Raw genomic sequence first — 25,034 nt, 5'->3', positions numbered from 1 at the left:
TTTAAAACACTAGTGCTCAAGCCCTAATCCGTGTTAGCTTAGTAGATAGGCATAAAATAATACCTCCGCATTCCCACCTCAGACCTTGACTCGCTTAAGACTTAATTAGTGGAAATAATATCCCCGCCCAATCTTAATTTTGCACTTCATTGGTCTTTCAAGAAAAAAGAAAGCTCAGATGACCGATTGACATCATTATTCATGAAATCATAACCATCCTTTTGGCTGACATTTGGGAACAGCAAGTACCCTACAGGAAAACACCCATTTATTGCCGTCTGACACGCTGCAGAACAGGATTAGTAGGATTTCTGTCAGCCAAGTCCTACCTGGGAAACTTGAGGGAGCCCACCGCAGTCAGCCATCTGAAACGGGGATGAGAACACCCAGTTAGCGTCACGCCAGAGGAACTCATTTATGCTCAGGATATATTAAAATGACCTTTTTAGCTATCTGGCAGAAAAACATTTCCTTTTGTTGTGCGAGTAACATACGTGGAGATGAAGGCACCAAAGCAAGCAGATAAACGTTTATAAAAGCTACGACTGCACCCCAGAAAACCTCAAAGTGTCTTGACCCTGAGGCAAAGCATCAGCTGGAGCCACAAATAAATGTTTTTTGCTAGGCAGTGATTACCAGTTTCTTAGAAACTAGCCTATTAGTCCTGGTTACAAGCTCAGCTCTGAATTACTTGGTACTGACCTGAATGACAAACAGGGGAGAGAGAACAAACACCTAAGCCTCAGCGGTGAGAGGGAAAAACGATTTGCTGAGATTGCGCATGGCGAGCATCAGCCTGACTCGCCAAGGGAAGCAGGGAAAGCCAAATTAGAAAAGCTATCTTGAGTGCATGCAATATTTTTGGAGCACTTCATTTTTCCTGCCACTCCACCCCTCAAAGCCAACCCAACAAAAACAGTCCTGTTCCAAGGAACACCACAAGCTGAAAACAGTTGAGTTGTGAATTACAGGAAACCCCGAATCCTATCTAGGATTACTTAGCAGCAAAACAGGCCTGCAGCAGGATCTGGCATCAGGCGTATCCCTGGCCTGAGCAAAGGCTGGCCACTGATAGAGGATTTGAGATAGTGTCAGATTTTTTCTTAGGGTGAGCCTGCCCTCTCCATGCGGTAGGTCAGCAGTGTAACTCCTCAACATCAGGAGGAAAAAGCATTTAAAAATAATTGTATATTACCATTTTCACTGATCGGCTCAATAAAGAGAGATACAGTAAAAGTTCTCAGCAGAAACATGAACGAACTTGTTTCACCGTTTGCATGCTATTACACTCGTTGCATTTTAGTTCACCAGTAAGGAGCTGAAGATTGCACCCATGCTCTGAATGCCAAGTATCCACCAAAGCCTTTGCACAATGTTTTGCTGTTTGGAAGTATATTTTATCAAGTTTTTGGAAAATACGAGAGTCCTGGATCATGTCCACATAAAAGGCAGGATGACAAACCCATGGCTGATAGATCGGACGTCTGTTCATCTGACCCTACTGCTGAGGGACAGGCGAGCCGCGGAACAGTACGGGCTGGTTTGCACTTCCACTCCGCCGATGGCTTTTTTTCAAACCTTTCAAAATACCTCAAGATCAACTTTGCCAGCTCTAGTCAAATTCATTATGGGTATGTGAAATACTGAGCCTTTCAAGTCTCACCCTTAGTATTTTAAAATGGAGGAGCTGAGAAATTCCCTGTTGTTAACCTTGACAAGAAGCCCCTAGTCTCATTTATCCCACTAAGATACTCCTACCCTGAAGGAACTGCCTTTCCACATCAGAACTGGATTCTCACTGCGTTATCTGTACTGCAGCACATCACTCTGGTTCTGCTTTTTTTTAGTTAATCTAACTGATTTTAAATGAGGGGAATGTTTATTTTCAAAAAAACCCATCTTACGTTATTACCTTCAGAAGTGTGGTCCTTGTTGGGTCCAGCTTTGAGTTGCATTCAACCTGTATTAAAGAACAGCAGCATAAGGCGTTATACACAAGATTTTAATTATGAACTGCTGGATGAAAACAGATTAAGTATCTTGTTTTCTGCCTTAATCCAGACTAAATTGGGTATTTTAGGTTCTGTATAAAGACTCTACGTATACATATATATATCTCTTTGAACTCAAGTAGGTCAGTTCACATTTCTGACTGTATTCTTTTCCATGTACATGAGAATTTCAGATTTTTTTTATCTGTTTCTGGGACTCCAGTGGCAACAAGTGTTGTTTATCTTGCGATGTGGGGTCATCTGGTAGCGTCCCAAGTGGTGAGGAGCCATATGGCCACCGGCCAGCAGGCTGGGCATGCCCGTTAAGGCACAACATTTGAAGTCACCCAGTCATCTGGGGCGCGTTATAATGGTCAAAAAGAAGCTCTTCGCTTCCATAGTGACCCAGGGCAGAGCTCCAACACCACAGAACAAGCTAAAATACCAGCCGCAGATTCCTCTCTAAAGGAAAATATTTGCGGTTCACTGGAACTGCTGTGGCGATTGTTCCTAAGGCAGTAGCTATTAAATAATGGTGCACAGAAAGAGGGGACAAACAGCGAGGAACTAATGGCAGCTCTCCCGCGGTCTGGAAGAGGAGAGCCAGCTGGGCTGGATCGATGGCCAGCGAAGTTGCTGCCCGGGCGTGAGCTCTGCCGGCCTCGAGCAGCTTCTTGGCTCGCCTGCCCATCAGCACGGGGGCAAAGCACGGCTCAATATACGCACCACGGCATCCACCGCCGGGGAACTGTCACCAACCACCAGGAGGACGGGGCATCTGCAGGGAAGCACACAAAAGCAATATTATCCCTGTGATCCGGCCTGGACTTGCCCTAAGCTGCATTTTGTTTTGCCAGAAGGATGAGACAGTTAAGTGTGTGAAAATGATTTGTTTTGTATTCCAGACACATTAAATACATATCAAATCCACTGTATTAACTGCAGATCTACCAACATGCTCTGACACCTTGCCTGAAAACCCGTCTTTTTCCCCACCTTGTAGCAATCATCCCTTCCGAATGCTCTTATTCCTTGTTTTATAAGAAATTGCATGCAGGCACCATCACCAAAGTCTCACCCCCACCCCTCTGCCCCCTGAGCTCCAACTTTTGGACGTCTTATCCAATTTCAACCAGACTGGCAAAAGAGCAGAGTCTCAAAGTCTCCTGTGTGTAAACATCAGAAGCTGAGCAGAGAAGGACTTGACAATTGTTTCGTTGCACAGGTTGTGGCATAAGTGAAAAGCCCTTAGCAGAAGATCTGACAGATAGTCATTCTCATACCCGCTCTGTCTTCCGGAAGGTTTGGTTTTGTGGTTTTTTTTTTAATCAGTTTTGTTTATGCTATCTTGGTTGCATAGGCATGGCCTAAGTGCATTCAGAGCTGCAGTTTCCATTAACTAGGACGTATTTCCAGGTGAAGGTACATCTACTTTTCAAGTAATTACTCTGTAAGACCAAGTTTACAGATACACAGTGACAGGAACTACTTAGCTTTCCATTTCAGCTAATACAACTCTAAAGTTTGAAGAGGGGAAGTCTTTCTAATGGTGGCCCCTGACTTGCAGTAACGTCTTACCTCCTACATGAAGTTACAAGGTCTTTTTCTAGCACATAAGCGCATTCAGCTACAGCTCTGCAATGCACCCACCCACAGGTCCCACCTCTTTTCTCACATCATTTACAGGTGAACTGGTGGGAAATAAAATACTTACTGAAGGGTGACAACATTTATTCCAGGAACAGGGCGCTCAATCTCTAGGTCTCGTCGACTGAAAAAAAATGGAGATGACAAAGGCTCTTGATACACTGAAATTTTACAGATACTTTGATATTCTTCTAGTTTAGAAAAAGCACAAGCACTCACATATGTTAATTTAATCTGATACATATTGTAGCCTCCACAACTGATGGAGAACCACTCTTAAGTGACTTAAGTATCAAAGTTTTAGTTCAGTCCCATTGCACCGTCTTTTCTCCCCACAAGTGCACAAGGTCCTTCTCCCATAAGAAAACCACCTGTGATCCCTAAAGGCCCTGTCAAGCAGAACTTTATCCTGGGAGAACACAAGTAACTCCATCACACAAGTAATACTGGCTCTAAGAGCTGGACAGCCTCTTAAAACAGTTTCCAGTTAGAAATCAGGTAAATGTATTTACCTGTTGTAAGAGTTGACAAAGAGATGAAGGTTGGTTTGATTCATATCATTAATAATATGCTGACGGTAAGTATGGATCAGGTCATGGTTGCTGTGAATCTCTTCCTACAGTGGAGACAGAATCGTTCAGAATAGGGGCTATTTTCTGAAAGGATCTGAAGACATGGCACAGCAGTCGTGTATCAGACTCATCTCTACACAGCAGGAGTGCACCTTTAGGGAAGGGACAACTTCTAGCACCCAGTGACGTCACACAGAATTAACTTGTGGCTACTGATGGCAGTACCACATTTTTTGCTTTAAAACTTTGGTATGTTGTAATGTCAAGATCTCGTGATTGCAAAACATGTAGTTGTAGTGCAGATGGTTACAGTCAGACAAGTGTGAGGTTTTAAAACATAAAAAGATTCAGGGTGAGAAGCTCAATAAATGTTTCCAGGGTAAAGCAGATGTTGAAAGCTTACAAACATATGTAATGTGCAACTCAATTTCACAATAGTAAATAACTAAGCTCCAAGGACTTCAATTGCTAACATTTTCAAACAGTTTGGTTCTAAAGTCTTTATAGATTAGTTCCTGGCTCTGCTGGAATGGAGTTTTCCATTGCATTTACTAACAGTTTCAAGCACAGCAAAGTAGCCTCAGAAAACAGTACAGCACTGTATAGGTTTGCACTGAAGAGCACCATTAGTGCTTTCCCAGAATTACAACTACATTATGGTATAAAAAAATCTGTGGGGTATTCCTGCTCGGAACATGACGCTCTACAAGTGTTGGCTGTCTAAACAGGGAGCTTCCCATACTACAGTTGTCATGACTGAGATGCACTCGAGTTGTTGGGACACAGCAAGCCCCATGGCAGCACACCACCTCCACAATACTGGGAACACAATCATGAATCCTGTCTCACAGTTTAACTTTGTTGTTGAAGTGAAAGCTTCTCCCTTCCTCCCAGCCCCAGGAGATAAATACAGATTACTGAATACATCAGAGGAATCTTTTGAACATCCTTACCTTTCCAAAAAGATGTGAAATGACCATGTCTGGTAAAGCATTTGTCCAACCTGAAATCTGAAGAGCAAGATTATCTAAATACCTCATATTAAAACAAACCTTGAACAACTGAAACCTTTCAATTACCCATAAGTAGACCAATGGATGTTTCTCTGCTGTCCTTGTACGCACAATATCCTAGACTGGTATTTTTTCCCCCCAGTCCAACTATAACACCATTAAGTGTAATCCGAGTCGTTCTCATAGGATGTCTTTACTAATACAGCTATACAGGGAACACACTACAGGTGGCATAAGTACACATGGCATCACTCCCTGCAAGAATGCCAAGCAAACCAGGCAGATGGGTGTCATTTAACCTCACTGCCCTATCTCCTCCCTAACAACCCACAGCGACCATACTTTGCACCTGGCACCTAAAGCTCATGTCCCAGAGCATGTGCCCTTGCTTTGGAAGGACAGAAGGATACAGGGACACTGTACTCCGACGGTCAGCAATACTTTAGAGAGTACACCACAGATATGGAAGAATTTAATTTCAGTGAGACACTGGGTGAAATAATCAAAATGGGTAAACTGGTACATCTCAATGTAAAGCAGTTCCTAAGTATACTTCCAGATCAAACTTAAAATAAACTGGTATGAAAAATTATTTTTAAAAAAATGAGTAACTAAGCCTTGAAAGAATGTTATATCCCTGCTCTGGAAAGTTTTTCCTAGTATTATAAGGTTGTCATTACATTTAATATCACCCTAGACACTTACGACAGATTGATTCTATGTGTGGATAAAGGATGACACACTGATTTTTTGTACTTCTTTGAGTGTTTATAACAACTACCATTCACTTAAACATGACCCTGAATGATTCAAAGTGCCTTCCATCAGTTTACCGTGAAAAATGTTTTAACAGGCTAAATCTGAGTGACATGTAATGTAACATTTACACTTATTTATAAGTACTGGTTCCATGAAGATTTTTGAAACTAGTTCTCAGTGCCTGACTTCCCACATTGCAATCTTTCTTAGAGCTACAAAAGAATACAGTTAACAGAAGGTTCTTTGTACGTGACCATTTTCACTTTAAAGTCTGGTTGTATGGACAATCTGTCCACAGTTCCTGTAGCTAATGCCCTTTTCTGAGTCTTTTTGGCATCAGGACTCAGCTAGATGATTGAAACCTGGAAGATATTGTTCTGAACATTTTTCCGTGCTCTTGTTCATATTTTGGACTGCGCTGGTAAACAAAGCTATGGACAAGAAAGAACTGAATGTTACATTCCTTCAAGTAAACTTCAAGCATAAAGTTGTTTCCAAAACTACCCTATGTTCAGTTTAAACCATGTTTTCTCCAGCAGCAACCAGCTCTTTGGTCCATTATGTCAGTTGTCCATACTCAGTAGCTCCATTATACCATGGGTTTCTGTTTCCTCAAAGTACTTATTTTTATCACTAGCCCTGCAGGAGGTATGTTTGCAAGTGGAAGAATAAACCCCAAAGGAATTAGTCCGGGATGTTCAATGTCTGCAGCCATGCCTTACACACAAGTTTGCCCAGCTCCTCGTGTTCGACAGGCTCACGGTATGATTTATTTTTCTAACTTAAAAATGTTTACCTTAGTTGCTGCCCAGTCCATCCAACCTTCAGCACAAGGGTTTACATTAATAAGAACTAATCCTTCCACCATCTCTGCATGGTTTAACTGCAAAAGAAAAGATTTAAGATTCATCACATATCCTTTGCAACTTGACAGTCAGCATAAAATTGAAATTAGCAAATTATCTCCTGGGGAGGAAGGCGGTAGATCTAGTTTTATATTGCAGAAAAGAAGCGTATGTATGGAAAAAAAATTTTCATTAAAGCAATTCAACTGAGCAGCTGGAGAACATTAAGATTTAACTTCTCCACCCTCAGTTTAAATAGAGAACTCCCATTAAAAAAACCTTCTGCAAATTAACCGGGTAGAGCCCAGGCCTTAAAATGGAAAATCTAGGTCTTCTGGATGAGCTATCCCGCAGATTCTGGTATTTCGCTTAAAAGCCTGACTGCTTACTTAAATGGGCACAGCAGAGCAGGAATTCTCTGCGCACGCTACGGGAGTGATAACGCGTCAGGGAAATCAGGTCTGAGGCTTTAGGGAAGCTCCACAAAACTTACAGCGAATCTGGTTAAGATGTAGGCACCGGCTCCAGTTCCCATTCCTATAACGGTCTTCAGCCTGCACAGCAATAAAACGGAAGAGACAAATGAGTAAGACAGCACTGAAAATAAATAACCCCTCAGCAGCAGCCTTCCTCTTTCATGCGCCGGTGTGTATCTACAGAAGGGTGGGTGGCAGCTCGGGCAAACCCTGGACTCTCAGCAATGCCACCAGCCCCAGTGAGGAGCCTGATGTAGCAGCTGGTTTGGTTTTGGCAGATTTGCAGGACACTGGTCCTCACGCATCGCAGGGCAGCAGCAGTTCTCACTTATCTTTAAGCAAATACACTGAGTGACCATAGCATTGTTCTGATCCTGGAAGGAAATGCTTAGTCTCTGCCAGAAAAACTTATAAGATATAGTCCTGAAATCTGCAGCCTAAATACAAAGCTGCCCCCTCCCGAGGCTCCCCCGCCCTCCCCAGTACAGCTATCCAACTGGGACGCTGATTCCTCTCTAACAGGGGGCTGGCAGGGAAACCTCTCATGCTATCCAGCCATTGGGGTGAATAAGTTTAAACTTCATAACCAAACAGGGCAGAGACAAACCAAATATTTGCATTAACTGAAATTGGTGTTAAAGCATCGCCTTCAAGGTCTTAGAAAATACAGGGAAGGGAAGAGTAGACAAAACCACTCAGAAAAACAGGTTATACAATGCTTTTAGGAAAATTCTTGAGGATAGTTTTCATTCTTATTAGCAATATTAAATCAAGGCTTTGTAAGCATCCTCCAGTTTAATTGATTTTCAAGGTACTGACATCACTTTAGCATTTTTTTTCAGTGCAGGAGCAGAACTGACAACCTGTGCCTTACGTTTGGCATTTAAAAAAACACATCTCTTAAGAAGGCAGTGAGGTAAACTGGTCCAAGGTACTGTAATAGTTGGTTACAACTGAACAATGTCTAAATTGGGGTGCTGGTCTGAGGGCAAACCCCCCACCAACAGTCCAGCCTGTCTGTTCTCCAAGGCTGCCGAACCCTGAATGCCAGATTTTCTCTGGTTGGTCTGAAAACCCCTCGGAGGTGCCTTCCTGCACTCTTCATTGCGTATCAGGAGCACCAGCTCTGCCAAGAAGGTACCTTTCTCAGCCACAGCTCCTGCCAAAGCTAAGCTTTAAGGGAGGACACACACCTAAACTTGTTGCGGGTAAACAACAGAGGAACACTGCCACCAGGTCCTTCAACATCAGCAACCTGGCATCTGCACTTGGTAGTAGAAGAGGCTTAAGGAGGTTGGACTGGCCCCCTAAGACACTCAAGCCACAGAAATAAAACAGTGTCTTCAGATGGGACCATGTTTTTTTTTTTCTGCTAACCACACAGGAAAACGTGGGTTGTTACAGTGGGAAGAACAGATTGTCTGTGCCCTGCCCCTGTGAGGGCGACGCATAGAAAATACTGGAGGAAGCCCCTAAATTAGGCACATGGGATTTCACTCAAAAGTTGCTTCCTGTTTAAAAATAAACAGGCATTTCAAAAAAGGTCAAAAAAATAAGATCTTTCAGAAACAAAGGCAAAAGTGATCCATCTATAACAGAGGAATTAGAAAAACCAACCACAACTGTAATTCTAGGAAACAAAATGCCAGACAGCCAGACCGAAGCTTCATGGGCAGCACAGGTGAATACCTGCTCTGCCCTGCTCTTTTGGTGTGCCATGTAGAGATAAGAACAAGGAAAATAAGCAAATTATTCTACACTCACCCAAACTGTTTCAGTATTCCGGGAAGCATTTCGGCCAGCTGATCCATGGAGGGATACACATACCTACAACAAATATGTGTTTGCGGAGTTACTACACCACTTTCAGTAGAGTAGGCTGCTATATTTAGAGACACAGTGGTCACTGTAGATTTAATACCAAAATGTGCTCATTATGAGATCATTGACAGTATGAGCTGAATTCAAATCAGGAGCAAGCACAAGTAAGTAATTTAGCAGAAATATGAGCATAATCTATATGGTACTTTGTGTGAGTTACAGGATGATAGATGTCTTGTCCGGCTGAGAGCAAAACAGACCATAATGAATCCCTTCCAAGAAAAGTTAACACTAAAACTTACGAGAAAACTTGAACTTGAGAGGTAAGTTTCCAACCACATTCACCACATTTGTATTCCTGGTCCACCACAAAAAAGTTTCCCCGTGTCACAGAATCACAGACTACAATGAGATCCAGATCTTTGGCAAATAAGGTGCATGCATGTTTTCAGAGACACACAAATTACCATAGCATAAATAGGGATAGCTTTCTATAAATATTGATGGAGAAAATGAAGGTATAGGAAGGGCTACGAAGCTGCTGAGGAATTTCAGTAAAAATAGCTGTCAGTTAATGCGCCTGGTCTTCTGCAGAGCAGAAACAAAATTTTGAGGGAAGGAAATTCTGAACAAAATCTCAACTGAGCAACACGTGGAATAAAATCCACCCAAAGTAGCTGGAAAACATCTGCCTAGGACACATCCAAATCTCTGCTTCCCATCAGGACTACACCTAATGATTCTCTAGTTTAGTCTCCAAAATAAAACCAAACAAAAAAAACCCCAAACAATGCAAAGCTACTTTAAGTTATTTTCTTAGATTTTCTTGTTGGGAAACTAAACCTTGTCATGACAAAAGCTAGTGTCACCGCAACAGCTATGACTTTTAACTTGAGCATGCTGGTCTCCCAGCTGGAGGGATAATACAGCTTCTTGTGCTGTCCTCATGATGTTATTAAGCAGCAGTCTTTACTAGCATAGGTCATGATGGCTGCCCTATCAGCCCTATCAGCTGACAACTCAGAAGTGTTAATGCTTGTTCAGGACATGTGGGTTAAGACACTTAAAAGCTCATGATTCAAACAAATACAAAGGGGAGGTGACTGAAATAGCTTTGTAGGCTACTCTGGTAGATAACTGGGCCATTGCAGTTAACACTAGCTGAGAACCTGGCCCATCGTGACCTCCTCAGCATCAGACCAGCTTAAAAATTAAGAAGGGAAATAGACTGGCTCATGCAATAAGGGTACATATAAGCTCCTTAATACCTGGTTACTGAACAACTGTTCCTTGCCTTGTACCCTCCCCTTGGCATGTTGGCTGCTCACTTCCTCGACCAAGCTGATTTCTATCCAAGGGGCATCTTAAGGCAAACCTGTCTCTTTTGAACTAAATGGGACAAGCATTTTGGCAAAGACAGTGCTCATGGCACACGAGGTTTCCAAGAGTTACAGCATCATACATGATACACAGTCAGGAGTATGCAGCTATCTATGATGCTCTGTGGGGGGACATCACTTTGTTACCGTCCAACAACTTGTATTTTCCAGGTAGGTTATCAAGCCTACTTATCAACACCTACCATGCTGCCATTTCATAAAACACACGGATTTAGTAAGGATGTTATATTGTGGTTAACGCCAATCTTGTTTATAGTAACAATTTAGTTTTGTATTTGTATTCAGGATGTCATTACAAACCAAGGCAACCCAATATTTAAACAGACAGATGTAGACATCTGTCAAGGAACTGCTTTACAGGCAGTCTAGTTATCAGAGATAAAACACAAAATTACAGCCCCAAAGTCTACTGTGAACTGGCACAACACAACAGAGCTCCCAGAGCTCCAGCACCTTAGAAACAGAGTGTCAGGATTTAAGTTCAAAAGCCAACTACTGTGTTTGCTGCAAGTGCTTTTTAATTAACTGTAGATCAAGACTCTTTTTCCAGAAGGAGGATAACTCTGAAAGCACGGGCTGTTGCCCTGACCACTCACCCAGTTTGGAAAGACGGTGCTCCATCCTGCTGACCAGGTGCATCCACATGGCAGACCGCAAAGTGCTGGGTGATTTCCTGCATATCCTCAAAGTTGAAGAGAGGATTGAAGCAAGTTTTATCTTGAGAAGGAAAAGAAAATATCAAGTAATTATGCTGAGGGGAAATAGTAAGTTTGCAGCTATAATAAATTCATTTATTAACCCATCCTACCGGTTAATGAACAGATGGTTCAATCAGGTGAGCCTGGCAAAAGTGGCAGTCCTTTATTTCTGAGGAGGAAAGACCAGTAAAGCCCTGCTACAAAGCAACCTGTGCCAACTTGCTTTAATTCCTTTAAGCAAAAACCCTGAACAGCTCCTTCCTCATGGCCAGCTAAGGTTTATTCATGTTATTTTGGTACCTGCCAGAAGTATTTGCTTGGTACACCAAAAATCTCAAAAAATTATTCTTTATGCAAAGTTAAAATACCAATAAAATGCAGCCAGGAGTATTCATCCCAGGTTTTGGCTTAAATTAAATTATCCATTTACTTGTCCAGTCATTTGTCTTTGTATTGCGTCAAAACAGATGGAGGGAAAAAGTATCCAAGGCTGAGATCGTGACTTGTGCTTTTGCCCAAATATTACAAGATCAACATTACATGATCAGCTGCTGCAGGCAGCTCAAGACAAAAGCATCCTTCTGGGATACGCAATGCTGTAGGCTCCCAACTTTGAGGTGATTTGATTTCTGATTTTTAAGCAGTATTACTGTGGGGAGAGGGTTAGCATATTTTCCTCCTGGAGTGGAAAGCAAGAATTCCGTAGCACCGTCTTTGAGATGCCTAGAAAACAGTTCAATAGTCTGTGTGTGTTTCTGAACGTCCTCACACTACAACATACAAGAAAAAGCATTGCAGACTATAGAATATTTTTAGCTAGAATCAGCTTTAGGAAAATATGCACTTTTGGGAAAAGGTTCCTCCCCTTTAAAAGGAAGAAAAAGTTTATTCACCACAAAGATAGACTTTGTAACTCTAGAAAGAAAAAAGTCTTATTCAAAGATGGGATCATAGATTAAGCTCTGCCCTGATCCACCGAAAATCCAAAATAAAGTAAGGCACTTCCATAAAAAAGAGGCAAGAAAACAGATTTTTTTCTTATGAGTAATATCTGCCCCCCAGCAACAGTCAGACTTTAAAGATCTGCAGGTACTTTTAAGTGTAAATACTGATAACTGATTAAGAAACAGTAAATTGTGTGAAGCAAACAGTACTGGTGGAAAGAACAAAATAGAGCAGATCTGGATATTAGGTCACTATATTCTTGGACATGACAGATAAGATAAAAGGCACTTATCAAACTTATTTTCTTCATACTGGCTAAGAACACAATGCCAGCACTCATTTCGTCATCCTGGTTTGACACGTAATTCATATAAACCCACGGCAGCATAGGACTGGTTATCAGATGGGAACCTAAGACAAAGCACCAGCAATGTTGTTCTCAATCGGGCTGGCAACATACCTTCAGCTATCCCCTACAGATGTTTTTACTGCATTTATACATGGTCAGTATGAGCTACCAGAGATCTTTTGCTCTGTTAAGTGAAATATTCCAATTATTTACTTCACGAGGATAAAAAAGTCTGAGAATTAAACTTGCTGTAAGAGAGGAATTAGGTACCTTTTAACAGGTTGCAATGCACATAAAGAAGTAAGGATCTGGGAAAGGTTTCCTAACCATTGCTGCTTCCACACCTTTGATTACGGCAGTAGTGCTAAGGAACCAGGCCATACCCGTGCTATTAAATAACAAGCCTACTCACGATTCAGCCCGATGTCATGGTAGGTGAGGATAGCTGGCCGGTTCCCTCTGGGAGTCCCGCACATGGTGACATGGACCGAGCCATGCACCGTCTCCACATCTTGCTCCTGGCAGAGAACAGCAGGAATCTGTTAGGGGCTTGTCCAAGTCCTGCCCTGAAGACCCGCTGCAGCAGACCTCTGTCTGACACCAGCACAGCTCCTGCCCCAGCCCCGGGGGGCTCCACACCCCGCTTTTCCCCACAGCGGGGGCTCCCGCTGATGTTTTACGTTCGGCTGTCACCCACTCCACCCCACACACACCTACAGAAGCATTTAAGCTGACAGCTCTAACCAGGTGCTGAGGGAATAGTTAAATAGATTTTAACCTCATTAAAAGGCAACATAGAGAAAAAAAAACAAAAAGAACCAACCGAAAGCAGTTTGGTACAACGACACCTAAAATAACAACAGTTTACAACTATGACTGTCAACATTTGCAAAAGTGCAAGTTGCCAAAATAAAATACTTCTGTTTTCCAGGAAAAGGACTTTAACTGAGCAAATAACTACTATTCCCAAAAGAAAGCAGTGTTAAGTAGCCTGTATTTGCCATAAAGACTTATCACACTGTGGGGCCTTGTGATTACAGTAGCCTTTCCCAATAAACACAACCGCCAGATGTATTAACTTTCTGGCTTGCTCGGTATAGACCTGAGCACAAACCCAACTGTCTGAAGTTTGCTATAGAGCAGCATATCCACAACATTATTGTGATGATTATCAGAGAAACAACATTAAGAAGCATACTGCTATTATTTGACATAACAGGATTATGTACTATTTAATGAACTTAAAGCTAAGGACACCTTTATTATCAAATCAAAGACCCCCTGAGTATCGTCTTTTATTTATTGGATGTCTGTGTAAGTTAGATATGACTTGGGCCATACTAACATCCACAACATATAGAACAGTTTTGTTTTTTTTCTTTTGCACTTGAACTGCAGATGGGTACAAACAATTTGTTATTTTGCCAACGTGTATAAAGGGAATCACAAAGCAACAGTTATTTATGACACTTATTTACAGTATTATTACACTCACATAACAGTCAAGGCAGTATGTAGTTAATAGCCAGTCATAGCAATTCATCAGAATACTTTATTTACTGTACAGGACACAGATATCCACGTCATTCAGCACTGTCTGCTGCTGCAGGGCTTGCCTGACTTGCTCCACGCAGTAATGCCCGGGGGTAAAGTCCAAGTTAAATCCAAATCTATCACAAATTATGCTATAGAAATAGAGCGCATACAGCCTCTGCGAAAACCCTTACAGAGCAAAACCCAGAAGCTCTTCAGAGATCTGAGGTATTAATTCAATCTAATTCTCAGCTATGTAATTTGATACATGAAATACACCCCAAGTTTTGGGGAAAGTAAGGATGCTAGGCAACACCATTCCACATTCCACCTATTTTCCTTGCAATTGCATATTTACATCAGTTTCAAGTTATAATTAGAGCCATGCATCAAAATTCCCCCCTGACTCGTGGTCTGGGCAAGCTGAACGTCACTGCTATCTGAACTATACTCCATCAAAACACTCATGTCCAGCTGTTATGCCTCCTCAGAGATTCATTCCTCTGCATACTCACTGCATTATTTAGCAGGTAAACTGTATCTTCCATATCCAGCACCATCTTTAGGCAAAACAGGCTGATAAATCCAGCAAGTCAGACAGAGGACAGTAGCTGGTTTCTACTTTGTCCAAGTAAGAAACTGGGTTATATAGAGAAGCTGCTATCCTGCGTAGGCTTATGACTCCCATAATGCCCAGCTAGAAAAACCAAAACAGACTAATTCACGAGGACGTCATTCTTAAATAGGATTTGGGTCAGGTTTGACCAGAAGTACGTTCTCAACAGAGCTCAGACATCAAAGATGAACTAAGTCTCTGCTATGCAACGTACAAAGTGCCAAATTTGAAACCTGGGAATTAGTACAGCCTTTCCGGTTGCTGTTTCCGTCAGGTTTTGATAAGTTTAGCTTCATTTCGGGTTTTGTTACCTCAAATGCTAAACACCCCAAACTTATTCTAAATGAAATCAGCAAGTTCTTTCCTAAAAGCCAGGACTAAAGTTTCTAGTGAGAACACAAAAGACTTTGAAAAATTAGTGTAAGTCAAAATAATTCTCCTTCACAACAAGCCCGAGAACTTTAAATGCTTGAAATCTAGTATTTTCCAATAGATAAGCAACATTAGCCTAAAGTATTCCCACATTAGTCATATTAATGTTACCATACGTTTCATTTTTGGCAGAAAATAGGGTACTTTAGGTATATTCATTATACTATAATCCAGAAGAGATTGGCAGTAGCAATAGATAGTGATTAATAATCAGCAATTAATATTTTCTACTTTCCTTCTGTACTTAGATAATTTTCAATACAAAGCATTAAAATCAACAGTTGCAACCTTAACACCACTAATGAGAGCAAGTAGTACTGTGTAACACACCCCATGCTGAGTGCAGAATATTGAAATTATTTCCTCCTCAGTTAGAGGCTAATAGGCATTTCATATCATCAGATTTTTATTGCTAGATCCTTCCAGTAACAGCACTGAAAACCTAGAACATGTTTTATTAGGAGGGACCACCTTTTGAGATTTGGGATCTTCCTCCTTTGTGCATGAAAGAAAAAAGTCCGTCCCTGCCAGATAACGCCAGACCCTTGAACCTGCACATCCCACTGACCTCAACAGCTAATTCTTCTTGAACTAGAAGTCTGAGTCTAGTTCAAACTCAGTGTCAACTAAAAATAGTTCAGAGATGACAGGCGACCATACTACTAATTACTAATTACTAAATCACAGTCAGTTTAACAATTGGTTTAATTCCTCATTATCTTCACAGTAAGACTCCCTGAATTCAAGAGAGTTGTGCTATTTTCCATTAGCAGGAATCCTGAACGGCAAATACCCAAAAGATTCTCCTAAAAACCAATCAATTCAAACCAGTTTCTTCGGTGACATCAAACCAACAACTCCACATCCCTATTGATCCTATTAGAGATGAAGAGCTTTGTCTACGTGATGTAGGGATGGATGTTTTCAAAATGCCGAGCACTGAAAACAGATGGCAGCACATCCCAGTCAACGTCAAATTATAGTAAGAGGCTCTTCACCAACTGATTTGTATTAAAACACTATCTTGGAAAAAAACACAAGGTACACTAATCCGATAGAAGGATAAAGACAAACACACCATCTGTTCACATCTCTCACTTTAACAGAGGTGCGGTCTTATCTTAGTGCCCTAAAACCACACAGGAAAATACTTTTGATACATGCAATTTAAGACAGGCTATATTAGTTTGAAGGAGCCGATCCATTCTAAAGCAGATTTTTTGGTGGTCAAGTGACTTTTTTTTGAAATTTTGTCATGAGTTTAGAAGGGGAGGCAATTTCTAAGTTGATAATACAGGATAACTCATTTATTCCTTCTCCTCTCTATCCTGGCTGGAAGGAAGACATGGATTGAGAAACATGTTTATGAACAGGTGGTTGTTTTCTGTACTATGGGATATGCAACTAAAATGATTTAGGTATCTAAAATGGAAAACCATACACACTGCACATTTTGCTAAAAATGCCATATTTTATATTTTAAGTAAAATATTGTATTCTATCAAGATTATTTTATAGCTTTCAAATATACTTAATCCTCGATTACCATCTCATGCTTTTATTTTAACTTATAATATTATGCCTGTTAAATACACCTCCCTCTCGTGCCTCAGAACTGGAGGAAAAGCTTCACAGCTTTCAAAGAGGATTTAAATTGCTAGGAGACAGTATATTTTATGCTCATATTACCTACGAAATTTAATATATTAATACCTGCATCTGCTGTTTCTCACTTCTTTTTTTCAATATCTTGAAGATCAAAAATATCTGAGTTTTTAACGTGGTATTGCAATGTTGGATTTCAAATCCCCCCTTGCCCTGAAGTTATTTAGCATTTTCCCCCTACGTTTTTCTACTCTAAAATAGTTATTCCAATTGATCTTACGTTATTCTAAAACCCCAGTACCCACCATTCCAGATATTTTTCTCCTTTTTTTTCTTTTTTTTTTGTTAAGACTTCTTTTTTACATTAGCTGCACTAAGAAAAATTTCCCCAATTCACGTTGTGAGTTGGGTACATTAATAAGTTTTTAGATGTAACTGCAGGTGATTCTGCTAAAGTGGAAGCCAGCAACCAAAACTTTGGTGCAGGAACCACAGCAGATTATTGCGACAGTTCTGCCCAGGGATTCTTCCTAGTCTGATTATCACTGAGTCACACTGCTCTGCAAAAGCACAAAACTACACCCACCCCCATACCTTTCCTTCAGAGACCTAGAAGGATAAGGAAATCATAGAATCACAGAATGTGTTGGGTTGGAAGGGACCATTAAAGGTCATCTAGTCCAACCCCCCTGCAGTAAGCAGGGACATCTTCAGCTAGATCAGGTTGCTCAGAGCCTCATCAAGCCTGGCCTTGAATGTCTCCAGGGATGGGGCCTCCACCACCTCTCTGGGCAACCTGTTCCAGTGTCTCACCACCCTCATTGTAAAGAACTTCTTCCTAATGTCTAATCTAAACCTGCCCTGCTCTAGTTTAAATCCATTGCCCCTTGTCCTATTGCTACATGCCCTTGCAAACGGCCCCTTCCCAGCTTTCTTATAGGCCCCCTTCAGGTACTGGAAGGCCACTATAAGGTCTCCCCAGAGCCTTCTCTTTTCCAGGCTGAACAACCCCAACTCTCTCAGCTTATCTTCATAGGAGAGGTGCTCCAGCCCTCTGATCATCTTCGTGGCCCTTCTCTGGACCCGCTCCAACAGGTCCATTCAAAGCCCCTAACCCCATCCACCGATGAGAAACCCATCCCGCCCTGAGGACCAGATGATCTGTCTCCCATTGCAATGTGGCTCCTTCCCTCTCCCCTTGTAGGCAGGAGGAGGAGGAGGAGGGAAAGCAGAAATGGTCCTTGTATTAGACGGCCACAAGCCACCAATTGCAGGAGCCAAACTCATCTCTGCCACCTACAGCTACCGCACAGTTCAGAAAGTTTTGCTTAGTTCTTGAGAAAGCAGTCTCCCGAGGGACTGCTCACTCCTGGAACACCAAGCGAAGGGAATTATATACAGTGACGAGGAGCCAGGTCTCCATCGTCTCCAGAGCTACCAAAGCTAGAGAATAGGCAAATACATCAAACTGGAAATACAATTAAAATGTGTCTGGCATTAAGCCAACATAAAGCAGCACAGGGCACACACTGTCCTGCACCAGTTTATCGTTAGTTGTGCTAATACAGGTTTGGTCAGGAACACTGCCCTTCTTGGGAGGCGGGGGACCTTCACTTAAGTTTTCAGGTAGATGCCACAGACAGACATACAGACAGACTAGAGGTAGTTCAGAGCTGTCAGTTCTTCCATATCTTGTCTGGGCCATCCCCTGGTAGCTCCATGAAAGCTCTCCTCCAGAGAATAACCACGTACACGTCCTGCAATGTGTGCTTTCAGAAGGGTGATACTGCACTATACAGTGGCTTACTTAAAATGGAAAAGTATGTTTAACTCAAGTCTGCCTAAAAGAGCATGTGAAACAAGAATCTATCCCTTTCCAAATCTGAATAATTAGATGTAATTTATTCCTGGAGCCAACACACCTCACAGGCAGTCACTACTTTTTCACTAGTGGCAGAAACATAGTTATCAACTGAACACTGCATAATTTGTCCTCAAAAGGACAGAGCAAGTTGCAAGTGATATATGGTGGACACCAACATCCATGCACAGGCACTAAATAAGGAGCTCCATCCTGCCGAGCGCTGATCACCTCCTCCCCTGGCCAGGTCCATCCTCCTCCCAAGGGTACCTTGAGGATGGGTTGCTCATTAAGAGCACACGTGAGTTTCAGCATCAGTCACAAGTGACCTGGGTTCTCCGGGGCCACACATTAACTTCTCTAATGAACTAAGTAATCAAGGCTCTCTTAACAGCTTCAAACCATGTTTGTCATGAATTAACCACAGGAGAACTTAAAGACACATAGGTAGGGTACTTGTGGTTTTAAGGACCAAAGCTGAGACCCCTTTGCAGCGGCAGTTCTTAACAGATTGAGACTGTTCTTCCACATTTTTCCTTCCTGAACTAGAACAACCAAAGATTAAACTCGAAGAAAGAAAGATCATTAAAAAGGCAAGGGCTGGCAGAACAGGGCTAAATGACAAGAACCACTGGTCTGGATTAGTGACAGTTAATCCAAAACATGGGAAAAAAAACCAAAAAGGCTTAGAGAATTTGATCTTGCAAGTTAAAAAATCTATATATACACATGGTTTACAAACCAAGCAAACTTATTCCAAGAATAGAAACAAAATATGGGTCACTTCTGGATTCTTAATCAAAATACTGCAGGATTGCTGTTAGCAGACTTAATCTGGGATTCGGATGTATTTAGAACAAGTGATCAATCTGGACCCAACAGAAAGCTTCTCCCATTCTGCGCACGGTCCTGCAGGAAGCCGCATGGTGACAACTTTAACACGCATTTATCAAGATTTCAGGCAGTAGGTTTCATCATTAGAAAGGATGAGGGGAAAGATGCAGGATTAATGCAAACTACAGTTTTACTATAGAAGTAAGAGCCATTGAAAGATGGTAAAGATGTTTGAGATAACTGTCTCCCTTCACTTCCAGTTTGTGCTGGATTTTTAACCCATTTGCATGGCATTGAATAAAAATACAGACAGGTGCAAATAAAGTGCAACATGCTAGAAAGTACAAAGTCATTTCCTCCAAGCACCTCCATCTGCACATTCAAGAGACTAGAACAATTTAATGGCTTTCCTTATTCCTGCACAACCTACTTCTCTCCCTACACCCTTTGATAAAAATAAGACACCGGGCAAACCTCTTTTCCCAACACATAGTTCTTGCCCTCAGTGATGGGAATTCACCATTTGACCTAGTTGTGTGCTTTATGAACTCTTCTGGCCATAAATAAACATACAGAAACTACCATCACTCTTGTTACGGGCAAAATTGATCGCTTAGCGCCTTCCACCGCTCCGTGGGCTTCATGAATCTTTGGAAACTTTCAACGGAATAATGGGATACATTGAGAGGGACATTTCCTCTGAGGAAATGCATGCACAGTGCTAATGGAAGCAAATTAATTGGGGAAAGCATGTGTCCACAAGGGAGGGGAATACTTTGCTTTCACTACCACAGCTGAGAGAATCTCATTCTCTCAGCAAGAATAGAGCCGCTTGCAACCCAGCCACCTCTTTTGGATGAAACTTTCTCAGCTTCAGTCTGAAAAGACCTCCTGCAGTCCCCTTCCCATCGCTATGTCAGAGCCCCATTCAGACCCCTCTCCCACAGTAACAGAACTGCTGGCGAGCAGTTGGTCATTTCTGATCACATTTTGCTGTTTTTTCAAATATCAATTCAGTTTCCCCTTATATAAAAAAAAAAATAAAAAAAGAAAGATAAGAATAGCTTTACTTGCCTGCACATCGAAGTCTGGAAGGAGGCGTGTGATAGCCTGTAAAGAGAATTTAAAGCATTAAAACAGGTAGCTTTTGTAGATACAGAAGTCTGTGCTGCGACATGTGTGCTCTAACCCACAGGCTCTGCAGCCAAGAGCTCTGTCCTGTCCCTTCATTTAATGAAAGCTCTCTTGCTGAACACCAAAATTCACCCCAGAGCTTTTACCCACTAATCTTTATGGAGAACATGAAAGCAATAAAATGCTAGATTATAGACCAGCAAAATAAAGCGCAATAAAAAAAAATAAAGCTCAAAAACTGGTGCGTCTTCAATTATTGTTAAATCACTGGACAAGTCGGAGCAGTAAAGCACCGAACTCTTCTCCATTGCTTATTGTCGCCATGGGACAGCCAACAGCCCACACTGGTCCTACCTCAGAGGGAAAGCCATTGTTCAAGCATGGACTGAGCACTTACAACTCAGTTACACAGTTGTTACTGGGATTTAGTTACACCATGTGGAAGGTGGGAAGGGTTTTACCCTAGCCAAAATTAAGCCTTGTTATGTTTAGGAGGTCGGCTGGACACAGAGACTGCACACTAGGAAGCTTTTTTTTTACCAAGAGAGTGGTCAAACACTGGAAGAGGCTTCCTACAGAGGTGGTCGATATCCCAAGCCTGTCAGTGTTTAGAAGACGTTTGGACAATGCCCATAATAACCTGCTTTAACTTTGGGTCAGCCATGAAGTGGTCGGGCAGCTGGACTAGATGATCATTGCAGGTCCCTTCCAACTGAGGTATTCTATTCTATTCTATTCTATTCTACTCTATTCTATTCTATTCTATTCTATTCTATTCTAATTCCCAACCTCTGGCAGCTCTCACTATTACTGACAAGCTCCTACACCTGTTGAGGATCTCCACCAGCAAAGGAGTTAGGTGACATCCACCCATTTCCAATAGCCTAACAGGCTTATAACTTTAAAGGAAGAAGTGTCTTAAAGTCACCTCCTTCTTTTAAAGGAAGGAGTCCTTTAAGTCCAAGGAAGAAGTCCAGCTCATATTTCCATCGTGAGGCTGAAAACAGAGGGATGAGCAGCCATACCAACACTTGTTACACTGCAGAGGATGACAGAGAAGCCAAAGCTTGAAAAAGAAATATAGAGATAAAAAGCAGAGCTTAGGATCCTGGCAGGGAAGTCACACAGTCCCAGAAGCCCAGGTAAATTAAGGATGGAAGACGTCAGAAGGAGTGTAGCTGCTGTCTTGAGCAATATCATCTCGGATGCCAGACCTCAAAGCATCGCAGTCCAACCCATAATTACGCAGTAAAAAGCTGACTGAGCTTGTGGAAGTCATTTTGCACAGCCTTAGCTTTAGATAATCTGTTCTTTTCTATTACTATACTGTTGGTCTCATAACCTTTTAAACATAGGTAGTTTCATACACTACCAGTGTTCCAGTGGGGTCTAGAGTTGAAAGGAATATGCAGATATGGCATCTGTTTAGAGAGGATATGAAATAAAGCTCTGTCATTGTTAATTGACGTTTTAAGATATTTCTGAACTTTGAAGCAAAGGCATTTTAGTACTCATAGGACTTCTGCTTAGAATCTGCTTTGCTCTGCTACTACTGAACAATATTGGAATTAAAAGGGAATTTAGTTTCTGAAAAGTTTGAGTGCTGCTTTCACTGGTATCCAAACAAGCTCTGCTTTCATGCAATGTCCTTGGCAAAGGAGCTGTGTTTAAAGTTGGTCTAACCATTTCACTGCAGTCGCAAGTGGAAATGATTTTCTGAAGTGTTTACGCAAAAGAGGGAATAAAAAAGTAGCAGACAGAAATGAACAGTTCTAGTGTAAAAAAAAAAAAAAAACCAGAAAAAAACCCCAACACGTTTATATGCATCGTCAAGAATTAGCATCATTGGGAACAAAAATAAAATCTTAGTTTTAATTCAAGAAAAAAAAAAAATGCTGAGAGGTTCCTTCACGCATTACAGTGAATTATTTGCTGTACATGTACACATACCAAAGCACAGAGTATTGCTACCATCGAACAGAGTCAAACAGCCACTGAACCCAGACACCATGGGCAGATTTTTGGAGAAAAATGGTGCAAGAACAAATTGAAAGTACAACAGGGTTACAGAAGGACACAAGTACAGTCAGAGAGGATTACATGATGCACAGTCGCATCAGATGTGGATGGACTCAGACGTGCCCGGAGGAAAAGTAAAGGCTCCCTCTGTGCCTCCTTAAAAGGCAGCAAATGGAAGAAAGTTTGTATCTCTACATTGAGAAGTCTATAGGTATAGATGGACCTACAGGAAATTGTCCAATTGACACCATCCAGAATAGCTGGAGACACACAGAGTTGTCGTTATTCATAAAACAAAAAATGTCACCACCAGATTAGCACTAGAGAAAAATAAAACCCAAAGTCCCAGAAAGAGAAAATAATTAAGGTTCAGTTTTGCATTACCAAAAAACACCCTTTTATTCCATCTCCAGCTCCAGCTCCTCTTACTTATTTCTTCTATATGATATATTAGAATTAATCCAAGAACACACGTGCAGTTCCAACAGCAGCCCTGAAATATAACACATAAGCACTAAAAAGCTCTAAAATAATTACCTCCTCCTTCTCCACCAGAGGTTTCACCTCCGCGAGGTGAGCATCCTGGAACTCTGTTGACATGGTCAGTAGCTGGTATCTGCAAAGATGAAAAAGATTTGTTCTGAGCTTGCATCTAAGATTAAATACAGGAACAAATAGAGATCCTGCTCCACCCAACCCCCCCAGCAGTGACCCACCATCTCAGGTTATAGTTTAAAAGACCTTTGCAAGAAGGTTGTGAATCTCTTGTAAAATGCCTCCCTCGTTTATTTATATACACACTCCTGCACAATATGAGATTAAAGAAATGTTAAGGCTGCAAGATCAAACAAAAGTTTGGCAGCTGCAAAATGGAGAAGGAAACAGGGCAGGACCAGCGGAGCGAGCCATGGACACTGTCATTTCACAGGTGAAAGGCGGCATAGCCCAATCTGAACACGCACCTTCTGAAATTAGCGTGAATACTTGTCTCTGAAATTTCTTTATTTTTCTTCTTTTTTTTTTTATTTTTTTTTGCCTTTTGACGCAGGCTGCCTCTCCTTCCCCCGGATCTTTACTGTAAGCAAACTGAACTGGACGATAGCGATAGGACGAGGGACAATGGTTTTAAACTAGAGCAGGGCAGGTTTAGATTAGACATTAGGAAGAAGTTCTTTACAATGAGGGTGGTGAGACACTGGAAGAGGTTGCCCAGAGAGGTGGTGGAGGCCCCATCCCTGGAGACATTCAAGGCCAGGCTTGATGAGGCTCTGAGCAACCCGATCTAGCTGAAGATGTCCCTGCTTACTGCAGGGGGGTTGGACTAGATGACCTTTAATGGTCCCTTCCAACCCAACACATTCTATGACTCTGTGGTTCTGTGGACACTCATTAGCACCATTTTACTCTCAGGCCGATGTGCTCCCTTCTTTGGGACTGAAACACCTTCCTTGACCTGAACAAACAAACAGTACCAAGTAAAACCAAGTACTTCTGTAAGCGGACACCAACAAATTGTATGCAATAACGCTGTTTTCAAAATGGTCAATGTAAGGAACAACACTGCTGTATCCTGCTCTAGGAAAGGACCAGCATCACGATACCCAGCCCTCGCCTGCGGGAAGCTTAACTGGGAACATGGATGCGGCCAACCCTGAAGGACTGCAAAGCCGAGGAAATTGTTTTTCACATTTCATTTATGTGGAGCCAAAGATGTCCAATGTATTTTGCCCAAGGAAATCTAAGGGGCACTCCCAGCCCCAGCACAGTCACACCGCCCCAAGTGCACACACCCCAGGTTCCTGCCCCCATTTCCAAATTGGCTGGACGCCTGTTAAATCTTAAAATTAAACTGGTGTTAGAAAAATCTTTACCAAGGATTGCATTTAACTTAAATGCTGCAGAAATTGTATGCCGAAGCACCCTCTTACAACCCCAGAAGAGGTGACTGCCGGGGCAAGCTGTGCTGCTGGTGCAGCGCATCTGCTGCATTTGGACCAACAGGCGTCTCAGTTCAGCGACCCTATCAGTCCAAACTGGCAGTTAAAAAGAAGAACAACAGCATATTTTCATTCCCTCGACAAAGATAAGGTGCCAGAGACAGAGGGCTGTTCTCTGCTAAGCTCTAATGAATGACCAGAAACAGCTCAAAAGAGATACTGAAACTGTTTCAACAGCAAGATGACAAATACAAAAGTCAAAGTATGTTTGTTACATATCCTCTGGCCTGACGGAGGAATGCTTGTCATGTGGGTTTTGGGCATCTTTGGACAAAATTGGAAATTTATTAACTACCCAACTGTAAAACAAATCAATTATTTACTTTTTAAGAAAAGTTTAGAGCTGTCTCAAGTGAAGCATGTGAGTAAGTGTACTCGTAAAGTAAGCCAAAAGGCTGAAACACCTTTAGGAATTATTGACTAAGCGTAACAATTTTCCTGAAGATACGCATAAAGACTACAGAACAAAATTTAAATTGGTTCTTTA

The 25,034-nt window shown here is 41.8% G+C and overlaps 1 protein-coding gene across 1 annotated transcript in view; it reads right to left on the bottom strand.

Annotated features, from left to right (window-relative positions):
* Positions 1-25,034, bottom strand: part of NDRG1 (N-myc downstream regulated 1) — a 42,838-nt gene that overhangs the window by 3,696 nt on the left and 14,108 nt on the right. The window contains exons 2-14 of the mRNA XM_054192092.1: positions 23,088-23,166; positions 20,472-20,507; positions 12,929-13,034; positions 11,121-11,241; positions 9,068-9,130; positions 7,321-7,381; positions 6,779-6,865; positions 5,164-5,220; positions 4,151-4,254; positions 3,706-3,762; positions 2,718-2,769; positions 1,913-1,960; positions 330-365 (exon numbers count right to left, since the gene is read on the bottom strand). Coding sequence (XP_054048067.1) covers positions 330-365; positions 1,913-1,960; positions 2,718-2,769; positions 3,706-3,762; positions 4,151-4,254; positions 5,164-5,220; positions 6,779-6,865; positions 7,321-7,381; positions 9,068-9,130; positions 11,121-11,241; positions 12,929-13,034; positions 20,472-20,507; positions 23,088-23,150 — 891 coding nt within the window. The 5' untranslated portion in view covers positions 23,151-23,166. The remainder of the gene's footprint in view (positions 1-329; positions 366-1,912; positions 1,961-2,717; positions 2,770-3,705; positions 3,763-4,150; positions 4,255-5,163; positions 5,221-6,778; positions 6,866-7,320; positions 7,382-9,067; positions 9,131-11,120; positions 11,242-12,928; positions 13,035-20,471; positions 20,508-23,087; positions 23,167-25,034) is intronic.

Source organism: Rissa tridactyla, chromosome 2, assembly GCF_028500815.1.
Source record: "Rissa tridactyla isolate bRisTri1 chromosome 2, bRisTri1.patW.cur.20221130, whole genome shotgun sequence".
NCBI lineage: Eukaryota > Metazoa > Chordata > Aves > Charadriiformes > Laridae > Rissa > Rissa tridactyla.
Note: the sequence above shows the minus strand (reverse complement) of the source record. Positions and strands in the feature narration are given on the sequence as shown.